Raw genomic sequence first — 15,235 nt, 5'->3', positions numbered from 1 at the left:
AACTGGTTTCACACACAAAGCGATAGTTTCCAGCTGCTGTGGAGAACACTGATTGTGATTCAAACGCCCCCGCTACTGGAGTTTTCATCACAATGACCTTCAGCCTCGCTGCTCTTCATCACCAGTGAGCTGCAGGATGCATTGTGGAGGGTCTGTGTTGCTAAGTGATGCGGGAGTCTCCAGGTAGGAGCAGCAGCTCCCATGCAGAACTCTGACTGGCAGCTGCTCAGCATCCTTCAGCGCTGAGGTTCACACAGACTCACAACAGCCGTCATTTTCAGATTCTTTATTAGAGTGGAGTGAAACATCTACAGAAATGAGGCCTCGCCGTACACGAACCAGAAAAAAGAATCAAGAAAAACAAAATGTTTCTGTACATTCTGTCAGATATGTTCTGAGAAACAAGGCCCAAAACACTCCAGCTGCCCTCCACCCCAAAGTAAAGCATCACCTGACCCGGGTCCTCGTTACAGCGGGACCAGGCCACCCCTGACCCCCCTCCGCTTCATGAGCTCCTACCGGATTCATCAGATTTAAAGCCTTAGTAGAACCCATGTAAACATGACAAGAATTTATTCATTTATCATAATTTCAGCTCAAACCTCAACACCTCTGTAGCGTTTGTCATTTAGATTGTTAGGGAATAACATTTTTCTAACATTTTTGATATTTTGCGTTTTTATCAACGGATTTTCTCATTCACTTGATTTCTGATATTTTTTCAGACATTTTCCACAGAATACTTTAATAAATTCATATTTTAAATACTATTTCAAACCAAAATATGCAACAAATGTTTTATGCAAACTTATGATTGATGTAAAATTTCAAACATTTTTAAGGTGACCCCCCCCCCCCCCCCCCAATTTTGTAGATTTTTTTGTTTCAGAACTAATAAATCACAGCTATCTCTCAGATTTCATGTTTATATTTTGATATTGCTTTGAGGTCAAATAAAGGTTTTATTCACATTTATTTAATTATTCAAAAATGCTAACAGCTGAAACATTTTAAACTGTTATATTAAAGCATTTTGTATAACAATAACCCTTATTGAGTGTATATTTGGATGATTTTTGAGGAGTTTAAAAGAATGACGGTGCACTAAATTACCATCAATCCCTGAAAAGCTTCTATGAAAGAAGTTGATTTTCCTTTTTGTTTTCAGCAACAGCGGTGCCGTTTATTGTGCCGACTGCTGCAGACATGAACCCACGAGCAACAGCGTGGCAGGAAGTAGAGATTGCCAGCTCATGGATCGGAGTGGGAATTTTCTAACCTAAACATGGAGGTTAAGCGACCTCCTGACCTTCTAACCTCTGGTTCTCCCGAGCCTTTAGCCACACCCGGCTGGGCTCAACGAACAAACCAGGAAGTAGATCGTTACATTTTGGTTTTTGATTTTCTTGAAGTGGTAACAGCCCCCACCCCGCCCCCACCCTCAAGCTCTGGGTAGTTTAAGTGTACGTGTTGTTAAAAAAAACAAAAAAAAACAAAGGAACATCACTTTGAAAAGAGGGAACAGTTAAAATATACATATATAGTATAAATGTCAATACTTGCTCCTTAGAGCTCAGTCACACTATCATTGGCATAAGAAAGGTGTGTGTGTGTGTGTGTGTGTGTGTGTGTGTGTGTGTGTGTGTGTGTGTGTGTGTGTGTGTGTGTGTGTGTGTGTACAAAAACAACAACCCCCCCCCCCATGTCAAAACAAACATAAGAAGACAGAAGGCTGGTACACGGGTGAGGAGGGGAGTACCAGCAGCCTGGGGTCCGGGTCACTTTGAGATTTTCTCTGTTCAGCCTGAAACTCTGATATTTACTCGATGATAAAATAAATAACCGCTCGGACCGAACCGCCTCATCCTCCTCGGAGAAGGAGGGGGACAGGAGATGAAATAGGAGAGGGAGGGGGGAAAGAGGGAGGAGAGATGAGGAAAGGAGCTAGGCTTGAGTGTTGGTGCTGTTGTTGCCAGGGGGTCCGGTGCTGGCCGGCAGGTTGTTGACGGTGGGCGGAGTCTCATACAGAGGGGCGTCACGGCGAGGGGGCATCCTCTCGTTGATCAGGTCCAGACCCCGGGCCTCCTCAAAGCTCTGGATCTTATGCTGCGGGTTGAAGCCTTGAATGGCTGCAAGGACACAGATGATGGTTAGAGACAGAGCAGAGCCAGAACCCAGACCCACAATCAGAATCAAGACCCAGAACCACAATGAGACCCAAGACCCAGACCCAGAATCAGGCTAAAATGCAGCAGGGTCTGAAACGCAGCCAGTGAGATCTGCTCTGATCAGAGTTCTGTTCCAGAACCAGAAGCAGTTTGATGCTCCAGATGACCCGTTTCTAGAAACTTTTGAATTTGCATTGAAAGTTCTGTTCTGTTGTAATATTTTAGATTTTAATTATTTAATGTTATTTTTACCAGCTTTTCCCACAGAATAATATGTAAAATTAAAAACATATCATCAATATGTATATTTATACTTTTCTAAAGAGCAGTATCTGTTTATTTTTAAATACAATATGCTTTTAAATTAAAATCAGGGTTATTCAGAAATCCTATTTCCATTTTATAAAAAATACAAAATTCCTATTTTTTTTAAATATTTTTAGGCATAATTTTCTTTAAGAATTTAAATAAAAAAAGTCCCATTTTGGGGACTCAGTGGATGCATATTTCAAGCATTGTAATAAAGTTGAATTAACTGTTATGTAAAAAAACAGCTTGAATTTCATCTGAAGAATTAGACATTTTCACAAAGTAAATGACAATTTCTAACTATACCAGATTCATTTTCAGCTGCTTTCTGTTTCTGAATCTCTGATTGTGTTTGTCAGCGACCTGGGTCATCTCAGACCCTGCTGCGTACATTTGTATTATTATAATTAGAAAACAGAAAAATGACTGAGTGGAATTAAAACACACTTACTTCATATTCAGACCAAGTCAGCATGAAGAGAATGAAACAAGTTTTGGTTAAAGACCATTTCACTGCTTTCATTGTTCATTTGTAACATCAGAACAGAAACAGGTGCTTTTATTTTCTAATCCTCTACATAAGAAGAATGTTCTCTGAACCTAAGGACTCTTCAGGTTCCACCAGAACCCATCTAACGGGCCGGTTGTGGGTCAGTCTGCTGCTGAAAAAGGTCTAACCATCAGGAGCTCTCACAGGAGGAACGACAGTTTGATGGATGACTCTTATTTTGAAATCAAAGCCAAATTATTTTATAATTGCATGGTTTTATGACTTTAGTAAACAAAAGAAGCAATCCAAATGATCCGAGTCACAGCCAGAATAAATAGATATATCTGCAAAGCATCGCCGTGAGCTATTAAATCCTAATTTATTACAACAATGCATCTGCTACCATCTTATATGCATGTAACAAATGACACTGGGACATGTTTTTATCCTGAAGACTCAGTGGATTATTCATCAGTAGAACATATTTGAGACAGCTGTTAATCCAGAGCTCTCCCTTTGTGTAGACTCCAGCTGTGATTGTGCTACACTCAACAGCAATGGAGGACGCCGTGGCTGCAGCTGTGCAGTATGGGTCTTTGGTTAAACGATGAGTAGATTTGTTGCAAGCATTCAGAAGATCAGATCAATCTGCAGAACCCCTTATTGAGCCAAGCTCATCCTCTGAAGCAGAACCAAAACTACCCAACTAACTGGAGAATAAGAACTACTGAAGGCCAGTCAAAAACACTAGGGATGCTCGATAGGGACGTTTTTACCGATACTGTCTCTGATAAGGATATAAACACATACCAATATGTGTGGGGTCCCCTTCACATAAAAAAGACTAAATAAATAATTTTAGGTAAAAAAAAACATCACATGATATGTTTAAAACTTTAAACGTTGTCTGTGCTAAATGTGACAGATGTTTCCATCTAAGTTAGGCCAAACAAACACAAATCTGTCATCTTTTGACATGTTTAATGAGGGGAGAAGTAGCTGGAGAGTTTGATGTAAAATAAGTGCATGGGATGTGAAATGTGTGTCAATAAATGAGTTAAAACTGGTATTTGTCATTCCCGGTACATTTTTTATATCAGCCGATGACATCAGATATCCCTAAAAGAAAGTCCAACTACTTGAAATGATTCCAAGAGCTTTAATCAGTCCCAAACACATCTAGATGTTGTTGAATTCACCAGAATGAAAGCGACTTTTTAGTGTGACTACTTTTATTTGCCCCTAGAGAATTGTCCGTTTCCAGTTTAGTGTTTGAAGCCAGATTCAAAACTTGACCCAGTTCAGTTTTCCAAGCCTTAGAACAGACTGTGAGCAAAAGAAACTGGCTTCAGATCAGCACGAACCCTTGGCTGGTCTACATCTGTGAACTACTTACACGTTATGTGGTGTTCAGTCTAACCCGACACGGCTTACAGGTTTCTAGTCAGAACGGAGAAGCTGCTTCTAGAATCTGACACATTTCATCACAGACAGACAGACAGACAGACAGACAGACAGACAGACAGGTAGACAGACAGGTAGAAAGGGTTGCATACCTCGTGCCTCTTCTGCCTCTACGGTGGCTGTGTAAGCGTGAGTGGAAGTGCCATGCCCAAAGAAAAAAAAACAGAACAAAAACATGGAGAAAGAGTGGTATTGTTAAACATCAATGCATTCAGTCAGTTACATCATCACTGCAACCGGTCAGTTCTGTTAACACCCCCACCCCCGCCACAAAGGTGGTGCAACAACAACAACAACAACAATCATCATAATCATCATCATCAGTATATGAGAACAGAGGAGTGTGTGGAGTCCATGCTACCCTAAAAAGAACAAGCCCAGGAGGAACCATCAAACACATCCTGATGTTTTAGCGTGGGATCACATCTGTGATTTAGTCTGGGATTACTAGAAATTTCTCCTTCATGTTTTTTTTCCTTTGTTGACCTTCACAGACGACCTTGCTGGGGAATCCCCCACACTGTAGTCCATGTGATCTCAGTCTGGACTTTTATGTGCGAGACAACCACGTCCCCCAGCTGTTGTTTTGTTGAAATTAAAAGTTGCTGCTTGTCAGTCAGGGGGACGTCCACCAAAACAGACCCAGTCATCTACATATTCAATCAGGCAGGACTGCCCCAGAACGGAGACGCACTCGTGAGTCTGATTCCACACAGACATACAGTGGGTACAGAAAGTATTCAGACATCAATTTTTCACTCTTTGTTATATTGCAGCCATTTGCTAAAATCAATTAAACAGTTATTTTTCTTCATTAATACACACACAGCACAGTTTGATAGAAGACACAGATGGTGAGAAACACGATTCTCAGGTCTGATGAGACCAAGATAGAACTTCTAATTCTAAGCGGCATGTGCGGATAAAACCAGGCACTGCTCATCACTTGTCCAATACAGTCCACACAGTGAAGCATGGCGGTGGCAGCATCATGCTGTGGGGGTGTTTTTCAGCTGCAGGGACAGGACGACTGGTTGCAGTTGAGGGAACGATGAATACGGCCATGTACAGAGATATCCTGGATGAGAACCTTCTCCAGAGTGCTCAGGACCTCAGACCGGGCTGAAAATTTACCTTCCAACATGACAATGACCCTAAGAACACAGCTAACATAACAAAGGCGTAGCTCCATGGCAACTCTGTGACTGTTCTTGAATGGCCCAGCCAGAGCCCTGACTTAAACCCGGTTGAGCATCTCTGGAGAGACCTAAACACAGCTGTCCAGCAACGTTCACCATCCAACCTGACAGAACTGGAGAGGATCTGCAAGGAGGAATGGTTGAGGATCCCCAAATCCAGGTCTAAGAAACTTGTTGCATCTTTACCAAGAAGACCAAGTTTGTTTGTTTTTTTTGTCAATATGGGGTGCTGTGTGTACATTAATGAGGAAAAATGAATTTTATTAATTTTAGCAAATGGCTGCAAATAACAAAGAGTGAAAAACTGACGAGGGTCTGGATACTTTCCGTACTCGCTGTATGAGGCAGAAATGTTCTGGAAATATTCAGAACATCAATGCTGAAGCAAGAAGCATTTCATTAAAGCTGGGGTGTGTAGTTTAAAAAGTATTACAGATTGACCTCCTGCCTTCTACTTCTCAAGGAACATTTAACCAGTTTAAAAGCTGTTCTGTAGAACTCGTCAGGAGACGTTTGCGACAGTCAAGAAGGATTTATTTTGGAGACGCTTTAAAAAGATGGAGGAGCTTCATGATCTACAAGGTCTCAAAACTCACAACGAGCTGGCAAAGTATCTCTCAGACAGGTATGTATTAACTAATTTATCCTATTTCAGAGAATTGTAACCACATTTTATTGTAATAACAGAAATAATAGAGAAGGGGAGGAACTATAGCCATAGGGTTGTTGCTACATCATGAGTCTCCGCTCCTCCTCCTGCAGGTGGTGTTGACTCTGGATCCCTCCTCCCCTGGACAGTAAACACTAACACCCAGTCTCTCTGTGTAGCTAGCAGGGAGTTTAATCTCCACAGCTGTGAAGAAGTGATTTCTTTCTTATCTTATGTTAGCTGGACTCCAAATAACGCCAAAAACCCAAAAATGTTTGTCAGAGAGGAACAGGACCCCTGTCCAGTCTACCTGGAGAATCAGCAGAAATGGCTGGATTTTATCTTCAGGAAGTCTCAAAAACTAAGCCAGAATGTGGCGGTGATTTTACAGACTCCTTGTTAAACCTTCACCAGTAACAGAGTGGGATTTTAGAAGGACTACTTCTTTAAACGGTGCCATTCCAACATTAAAACCACCCAATGGGTCGGCCAGGGTGTTGAGTAAAACCAAAATGGTTATAAAGGTAAATGGGAGAGCGTCAGAGATGGACTGGGAATCTGCTACCTTCTCAGCCACCTTTTCTTTGTACGAGTGATGTGTGTGTGGCACGCGCATGTGTGTCTGCAAGTGGCTCAACCATCCAATGGAGACATGTCGGTGTGAATCTGCAGCAAGCATTAATCTGCGGTCTCCAGGTCTGTAACTGATAGACATGGATGGAGGTGGGATTTCACCAACCCAAGCATCTTCTTTCAAGTTGACCGAATGCCTCATGAAAATCACTTATATTTCATAAAAAAATGACATCTCAATAGTATTATCATAAAGCAGAACAGTGAGTCTGCAGTAGCCAGTGTCAGTGTTTACGCTGCTGCATGCTGGGGCTGTCATTTAAGGGTGGCAAGCTGATAGGTGTAGCGTTAGGAAGTTTATAACGCTACATAGGAAAGGCTGGTGGAGTGGTAGGAATGGAGCTGGACTCTGGGGTGGTGACGGGGAGATGAAGGTTGTACAAGATCAGGGCGATTATGGACAATACTTTTCACCCACTGCATGATGAGCTGGCCACTTACAGGAGCACAATCAGTCAGGCCTGTTTATTCACCCACCATGATGATGATAGTCGTCTGGCTTTGTGTAAACCGTGATAACGACAGAAGAGTTAAAAATACAGACAAAAGTAAGACTACAGCCTTAAATTAGCAAAGTCTAAAGTCTCATTTAAGAACTAAGGGTCTGTCCACTATTAGCAGATTTTATTTTAGCTGCTAAATCCTCCAGAAAAACAAAAATCAACAAGACTAGTTTTGTTTTGCTTTTTTGTCTCAGCATCAGGGAAAGCATCATGGAGTCTTTGGCTCTTTGTAGGGCAGCATGATGGAGCTCTTTGAACTGAGTGAGTTACCACCTACTGTGTGTGTGTGTGTGTGTGTGTGTGTGTGTGTGTCTGTGTGTGTGTGTGTGTGTGTGTGTGTGTGTGTGTGTGTGTGTGTGTGTGTGTGTGTGTGTGTGTGTCTGTGTGTCTGTGTGTCTGTGTGTGTGTGTGTGTGTGTGTGTGTGTCTGTGTGTCTGTGTGTCTGTGTGTGTGTGTGTGTGTGTGTGTGTGTCTGTGTGTGTGTGTGTGTGTGTGTGTGTGTGTCTGTGTGTCTGTGTGTGTGTGTGTGTGTGTGTGTCTGTGTGTCTGTGTGTGTCTGTGTCTGTGTCTGTGTGTGTGTGTGTGTGTGTGTGTGTGTGTGTGTGTGTGTGTCTGTGTGTCTGTGTGTCTGTGTGTCTGTGTGTGTGTGTGTGTGTGTGTGTGTAGGGGCGGGGCGGGGCAGTTTTTCAGCAGTTAGTCTGGCTGTGAGTGCAGGCAGGGTGCTTAGTGTTGGCTGGACTCTGGGGTTAGTGTGTAGAGATGCTTGGCTGTGTCCCGACTCACCGCTCTGAAGGGTCCGTCGACCCCCTGACAAAACGCCCAGAGGAAGCGTTCCTGTTGGGGTCAGCCCCTTCAGCTGCAGCACGCTCTCGTTCTCCTCCCTAAAGGGACAGAAAGACGAGCTTTAATAAAGACGGAACCTCTGCTGTAACTTTCAGGACACCAGAGAGTAGACAGCTGACACAGAAAGGTCGTAAAAGCAACAACTCAGCTTAATTACACAGACAACAGTAACATTCATCTGAAGTCGCTGAATAAATATTTGTCTTAGTTGCCGAGTGAATCAACTAGTCAGTGTTCAGTGGTCAGCAGGGGGCAGTAGAGGGTAGAGCTGGCTTCTCTCTCACGAGTCAGTGTTGCAGACTCACAGGAAGTCCTTGAGACTTGTTCTTTTTCTACATCGTGCTTTTGAACCATCACTACGTGGGCTCAGTGCTGCAGAGGTGGGAAAAACCTACAGCGTCTCTGGTTGTTCTGATAAGCACCAATCAGAGCGGATTCTGCACCAGTCTTATGGACTCAATGGAGTTCCAGTGTAACAAATAAATAAATGAATAAATAAATGAATAAATAAATGAAGTCAATCTAGTCCCTCTGGAATAAAATCACCAACTGACCTGACCATGACCACTCCAACCCTCTCTAGGAGAGCATGCAGGTCAATTTACATAAATTATCTCCACCTTCACGGTTTGAAGTCAGAATGTTTACATGGTGAATGTTTGAATGGATCCAGTATGTTGTAACTGAGCCAGACTCTTTCTAAACCTCTGCTGACCTCCAGCTTTTGCCGGGTCTGAGGTGGGAGATTCCAGCAGGAACCAACCGTCTGCGGTACGCTCCGGTGCGGGCGGACTGAGTGGATATTTCACAACACTTGGGAGAGGTATCCATCATGGCTGTGTGGTAGACATGAAGCCGTCATCTCTGGTCCTGGCCGGGTCTTTCAGGTTGCAGGATAAGAATCCTTCCCTCCTACTAAAGCAAACTAACCAGACTTTTCTGAAAGTGTTATTCTTGATTATACAAGCTGCTTGCTTCACTCCACAGAGGAACAAATGAAGGGAATGTGGACTTTGTGTTTTCAGTTTTCACACCATTAGATAAAAGAATTTGTCAGCCAGCTGGTGCCACGCTGTGATGGAGCTGCAGCAATAACCAATCAGATACTCTTCTGGGCCTAAAAAGGTCTAATTTCAGAACAGGAATGACACACTTCTGCAGGATTAAAGGAGGACACGTAGATCAAGAAATAAAGTCATTAAACAGACTAAAGTGGAACAAAGGCTAGAAAAAAAAGACAAAACTGTACAGGAGGGAACCGTTTCTGTCCAATAACCTGATTTATGGGATTTAACATGAAGACAAAAAGAAAAGCACCTAATATCAGCCTAATTCAGAATATCCACCAGTAAACCAGTGAGGGGAAGGTCGTGTTCCACGTAAAAAACATAAAAACAGACCTGAGCACTGAGAAGACACGAGCCATCTTCCCAATTGCTCGGATCTTATTCCTGATCACTTCCTTCCTGGCAGCCGGAGCTCCACCTGGAGAGAGAAGGATGAAAACGAATCAAAGTTTAACTTCACAACTCGATCCTAAATAAAGGATTCCAGCCCGGGTTCTCAGCCTGGATGAGAAAACCTGCAGTGAACCAATTCCATCAGTCAGATGTTAGTGATCCAGATGTGATGGGAGAAATTTAGGCCTTGTGTCTAAATGATGGACTACTTTAGTGGATGGAAGAGTGTGGGAAAGAGCAGGCTCGTCATGTCGGGTCAAGTCAAAGACAGAAAAAACGACAAGTCTGGGCAGGAAAGCAAAGGAAAGTGCCGACTGGGAATGGTGACTCGTCGGTTAAAGCGCCGCGCCCTTTTCCTCAGAGCAGAGTCACAAACATCAGAGCTACTGATGGGGAGCACACAAGACTGGTTCTGGATCATCCAGGTAGAACCGTGTCGGGTCTGCTCTGACGGTTTGGCACCAATACAACCAGCACACCCTCCTTCAGATTGGTCTCACTGAACACTCAGACACCATCAGCCAAACCGTTAAACCAGACTCATTCTGATTAACTTGGTTTTGCAACACAATGCTGCAAACGCAGCACGCTGCAGCGCAGAAGGCTGTGAGTGGATAGTAGTTTCATACAAACGGGACAAAACGTTTAAACAAAAGTTCTGAAATGTTCTGCTGGAGCTCTGAGATCGGACTTGTCTCAGAGGCAGAAACTAAACCTTAGATGGAGCCTCCTGAGTACCAGCTCGGCTCAAAAAGACCTTCACCATTTACCTCCAATTGTTCAGTTTTTTATTTTATTTTATTTTTTTTACAAACATCCCAAAATATCCCATCGTTAAGGCTTCTCACGACTCATTCCTGAATGAAACAAACGTGAATAAAAGATAAAACCAAATAAAGAATTAATATTTATGCAGCTCAACAGAAAACAGCTCAGTAACGGGTCTGAATGAAAACAGAAGCAGCTGATCGATGGGTTCGCATTTCACGCTACACCTTCTTCAGGGTTTTTCTTCCTCCTGAGGCTTAACCGTACTTGATTAATCAGATTCAGTGTTAAACACCCACTGCAGGTCACCATGGCAACATGCCAGCTACTACACTGATGGACTCAGAGCAATCTAGACACACTCTAAGCTTGTGTAGATACTGTTAACCCCCTCAGAGACCCACCTACCCACCCACACACCCACGCGTGTTAGGGTCGTGAAAATGTTAAGGTTTTATGTGCTTATGGATGTTTCTGAATCACTCTGCATGAATTTGAGTCCCAGGCTTTTCTCTGGGGAGTTGATCTGCAGTGACACAAAGCAGCACAGCTAGTGAGGTGAAATCCAGCTGATAGCAGCATGGCAGAAGAAACCTCTGAAGGTAAATATAACAGATAAGATAATAGGTCCAACACCACACTGATGGCAGAGCCAATTCCTTTAACCTAAAACTGAAGATGGATGAAAGATCGGCATCGACATCGGTCCGATAAGTAAAACTGGGCCAACTTGAACAATTATCATGTATAATCATTTTGTAGCGGTTTGCGGTGTGGGGTGGGGGGTTTGCACAGCACAAGGTTTTTTGTGTGTGTGTGTGTGGTGGTGGTGGTGGTGGGGGGGGGGGGGTGTAGTAGTAGTAAACAAAACATGTTAAATGTATAATATAGGTCATCGTCCCAACAGCAGAATCAGCCCATATTTTCACATCGCTGCATCCCTACTAAAGGAACTCCCATCATCGCCTTACGTTTAAGATGCAGATGAAAAACCTTTCCCCTTCTTTTGCCAGATAAAACTTTAAAGGGCCTAGGAGGTGTTAAAAAATCCTTTTTAGTCTGATATTTGGACACAATCGGGATTTTACTCACCACCAAGCATCAAGTACCCAAGATGTGTGAAAATCTGTTAATAAACATGTCAGCCACGGTTTCATCTTGACCCAGTGAATCCAGCTTCACAGACCACTGATGACCCGTGTTATCAGTTCACTTAAGCTGTGATCCCATCAGAACCATCAGTGCCCACCACCATGGATGTAGCATTTTTGGGGGCCAATACCTAATAGGCACTGGTTGAGCACTAGGACCAAGCGGAAAACAACTGCTTGTGTTGAAGCCCGTCTCCCATCAGAACCGCCCATAAGCTCATCTATTGGCTCTGCTGATATTTGCCAACAGGTGATTGGCCAGTCCTGCCACCGGTGTACTTGACAGTTCTGCATTTCAGACATTGCATAAAAGAGCCTCTAGGCTGCAGTTTTATACATATTTTTTGTATACTTACTTAACCCTCCCACTGTCTTTATGGGTGACCCCGCGAGGAAAGTTGACCATTGAGCAGGATTGATGGTTTATCTCTTGAGGTCCATGTGGCAGGGGTGAGGTGGTGCTCACTCCTCACCCCTGCCACATGGACCCAAAGGATAAACCATCAATCCTGCTCAATGGTCAACTTTCCTCGCGGGGTCACACCCAATAGACCAGTGTGAGGGTTAAAGCAGAGTGTTCAACATCAGCACACCAGGTCCACCACTGCTGTGTTGTTTTGTTGTCATACAGATCAGCTCATGCTCGCAGGACCCACACATCTAATCAAATCTCCCCCCAGCTTGCAGGAATACCAATTTTCAGTGTGACGGTCAATGACCCTCGGACAGCTGGACGGGTTCCCGTCCCCTCTGGGCTCACAGGTGACGGGTAGAAGCTGCACAATGGTGGATTCATGGTGCCACAGAAGAATGTGCAGCAGCATCGGGCCGTCTGACATTTGAAGCTTCATTCACACCGCTAACATTCAGCTGCTAACCCTTCTGAACATCCGTCTGCACTGATGATCTCAAACAAAGTTTAGTCAAATTTGTCCAACAGCAGGGATCGTTGTTCCGCCAAGCCGACTGGTGTTCTATTTATGACAGAAACACGGTTAAAAACCTGACAGTGGAGGCCATTTTAAGTCCTTCATGACGTGTTGACTCAAAGAAGAAAAGATGAGCAGAAAACACGGTTGTAAGTGTGAGTTTGCTGTTCAGCAAGCAGCAGTTTCACAAGTTCAGAAAGACCACGTTTCTGTGAGCGGCAGCAGCACAGACACCAGAAGATGACAAGCCCAGAGGCGAGAAACTGGGTTTACCCTCAATGGGCTCAGAATAACAGCAGCTTTGAATTCAAACCAAAACACGCAGAGTCACGGTCCTCTTACCCTCACAGGTGTCATCTCCTTCAGACATCAGCTCGTCATCGGAGCAGATGTTCAGCACGTTCACCAGCATCTCCGTCACTGTGGGAACAGAAACAGCAGGTGATCACAACACCCAGACATTCAGCAACACCCAACATTTAGATTGTTTGGATCGACCTAAAGTGGCCCGTACAGCACAGCTCTGTGGGCGGAGCCAGTGGCAAACAGCATCATAGCGCCAAGGCGCCCTACTTTACTCAGTCCTGAAGCTATTTGTCTTTGCAGCTTGAATTAGTGACACAGCAAACGTAGCTCAGACTAGCTGATGTGAGAAATACAGCTTTCATCTTAAAACCTGACAGCAGCAGGATAATAAGTGTCAGTGACATCATCACTAGGTAGAGCAGGTATGTAATAAAGAGTACACGTATGGTCATACGCCAACGTACTTTCCTTTGACGTAACATTCCAGCTCTGGCGAGCTCTGACACGACAACCCTCTAGTCCTGATAAGACGTGTGTGTTCTGATAAGACCTGAACAGGTGTAGAAGTACCCGCTCATGTCATGTGACATGTTTCTGTAGCTGTAACCGCTAACAGTCTGGGAAAACAGACTTTCCTTCATTCCATTAAAACAGAAAGCTGGGTCTTCCTTTCTCCCTTCACATTTACATTTTCCTCCCTTTATCGGTACTTTTGGCACCATCCTGTTACGAGTCGTGTTATTAAAGACGGATAAAAATAGACCTCAGATGTAAAAGCTGAGTAGCAACAGTCAGGCGGGGGGTTGCCGCGTCACACACCAGCTCCTTAAACAGTGGACTTCACTGTGGGCTCCTCATGCTGAGGGTTCTAACATGTAGGTCGTGTTTCTGTGCGGAGGTTATGAATAATTACAATCCCACACCATGCAGATAGCTGCCTGAACAGCTTCCGTTTGGAGAAATAGCTTTTATGTTCCTCAGGTAACCACTAACCATCAGCCAAGGCTAAAGTGTGATGCGACTGTTGGGTATTGTTAGGTTTCATTTGAACAGATTTGGAAGGTTGTCCCTGTGTAATGCATGATCCACTCCTCATTTAAACTATTGTGTTGAAATTTGGGGATCAACGTATAAAACGTACGTAACTGTTGTGTTGCCCCCACTAACTCTATTCGCTTAAAATATAGAGTACTTAAATTTAATGACTTACTTAACTGGAAGGTATTACAACTTGTGTACCGACCAATGTTCAGAGTTTGTTTGTAAGTAGACAAAATACTTACAGTTTAAAAGGAACTAAAGTCTTTATGAAACTGAAGTTTAGAATGAGAATTAAAGAGTTTATGGAATCACACGGTGGAATGACTTAGACATGGAAACTAAAGTTAAGCATATTTATTAAAAACACTGAATAAACCTTTTGTTAGCTATAAAGACTAAAAGGGAAAAAGCCTTAGTTGTATTGGGTGTGAACGGTCATTTAAAATAGCTCGAGGTACTTGTGATTTGTTAGGTTTGTTATATAAGGACCCTAACAATGAACCAAAAACTCGGTCAAAAATGACCCAAAGGGGCATTTTCAGTTCTTCCACCAAAGTCACAGAAACAGAGCCGAAATAGACAGACAGGTAAACCCGTATTTGTTTCATCTCGCTCCGCCCTCGTGCAACATCTTGTACTGATTTCAACGGTAAAGTTTTTCCCCTTTTAGTAACGCTGTTTTATTACGATCGCTGGAATATTCATATCAAATGTGTGACGCACCTTGTAATTTGTTTCCCAACTACCCGGCTTTTTCTTCTTCTACATTCCCACTACGTCTGTCACTATTAGCTGTGTTTTTACCATCCTTTCTACACCCACCATGTCCTGAACACGATGGAATAAGCTTTGGATGGTGTGTGAAGCGTGTTTACTCTCATGAAGCACACAGACACTTTTGCTGCTGCACTAGCTCAGTGGACGAGTGAATATCTTTATCAGAGGGAGAATATTACTCTTCAGAATCAGAGTCAGCCATTACCAAGCAAAGACCTTTGTCAACAATGAACTGAGTTTCTCCTCTCCGATATATAATATTCACCCCCTGTGCGCTCCACTCGTCCTCTTCTCTCAGTCAGGACCCTCCCTACGGGGAGCAGTTTTCTATAAACACCCAACAGTGTTGCTCAGATTGAAGTTACACATCTCCACTATTGTCTGGTGTAAAGTAATAACTTTACGAGGGATATGGGCCTCCCTGCTTAGGCTGCTGCCACCACAACCCGACCTCGGATAAGCGGCCAAAAATGGATGGCTGGATGAATTTCGTCAACTAGCTGTTAGCTCATTAATCCTCAAAGATGTAAAATGTTTGTTTAAGC

At 43.5% G+C, this 15,235-nt stretch overlaps 1 protein-coding gene across 3 annotated transcripts in view; it reads right to left on the bottom strand.

Moving 5' to 3' along the window:
* Positions 1-1,655: 1,655 nt before the first annotated feature.
* Positions 1,656-15,235, bottom strand: part of ppp3ccb (protein phosphatase 3, catalytic subunit, gamma isozyme, b) — a 38,330-nt gene continuing 24,750 nt past the window's right edge. The window contains exons 10-14 of one of the 3 annotated variants that reach the window (XM_015966877.3): positions 12,909-12,986; positions 9,659-9,743; positions 8,199-8,296; positions 4,524-4,550; positions 1,656-2,129 (exon numbers count right to left, since the gene is read on the bottom strand). In XM_015966877.3, the coding sequence (XP_015822363.1) occupies positions 1,945-2,129; positions 4,524-4,550; positions 8,199-8,296; positions 9,659-9,743; positions 12,909-12,986 (473 nt within the window). In that variant the 3' untranslated portion in view covers positions 1,656-1,944. The remainder of the gene's footprint in view (positions 2,130-4,523; positions 4,551-8,198; positions 8,297-9,658; positions 9,744-12,908; positions 12,987-15,235) is intronic. The other 2 variants (XM_015966878.3, XM_015966879.3) reach the window with 2 other exon arrangements.

Source organism: Nothobranchius furzeri, chromosome 6 (genome assembly GCF_043380555.1).
Source record: "Nothobranchius furzeri strain GRZ-AD chromosome 6, NfurGRZ-RIMD1, whole genome shotgun sequence".
NCBI lineage: Eukaryota > Metazoa > Chordata > Actinopteri > Cyprinodontiformes > Nothobranchiidae > Nothobranchius > Nothobranchius furzeri.
This window is presented reverse-complemented; position numbering and strand designations above follow the sequence as displayed.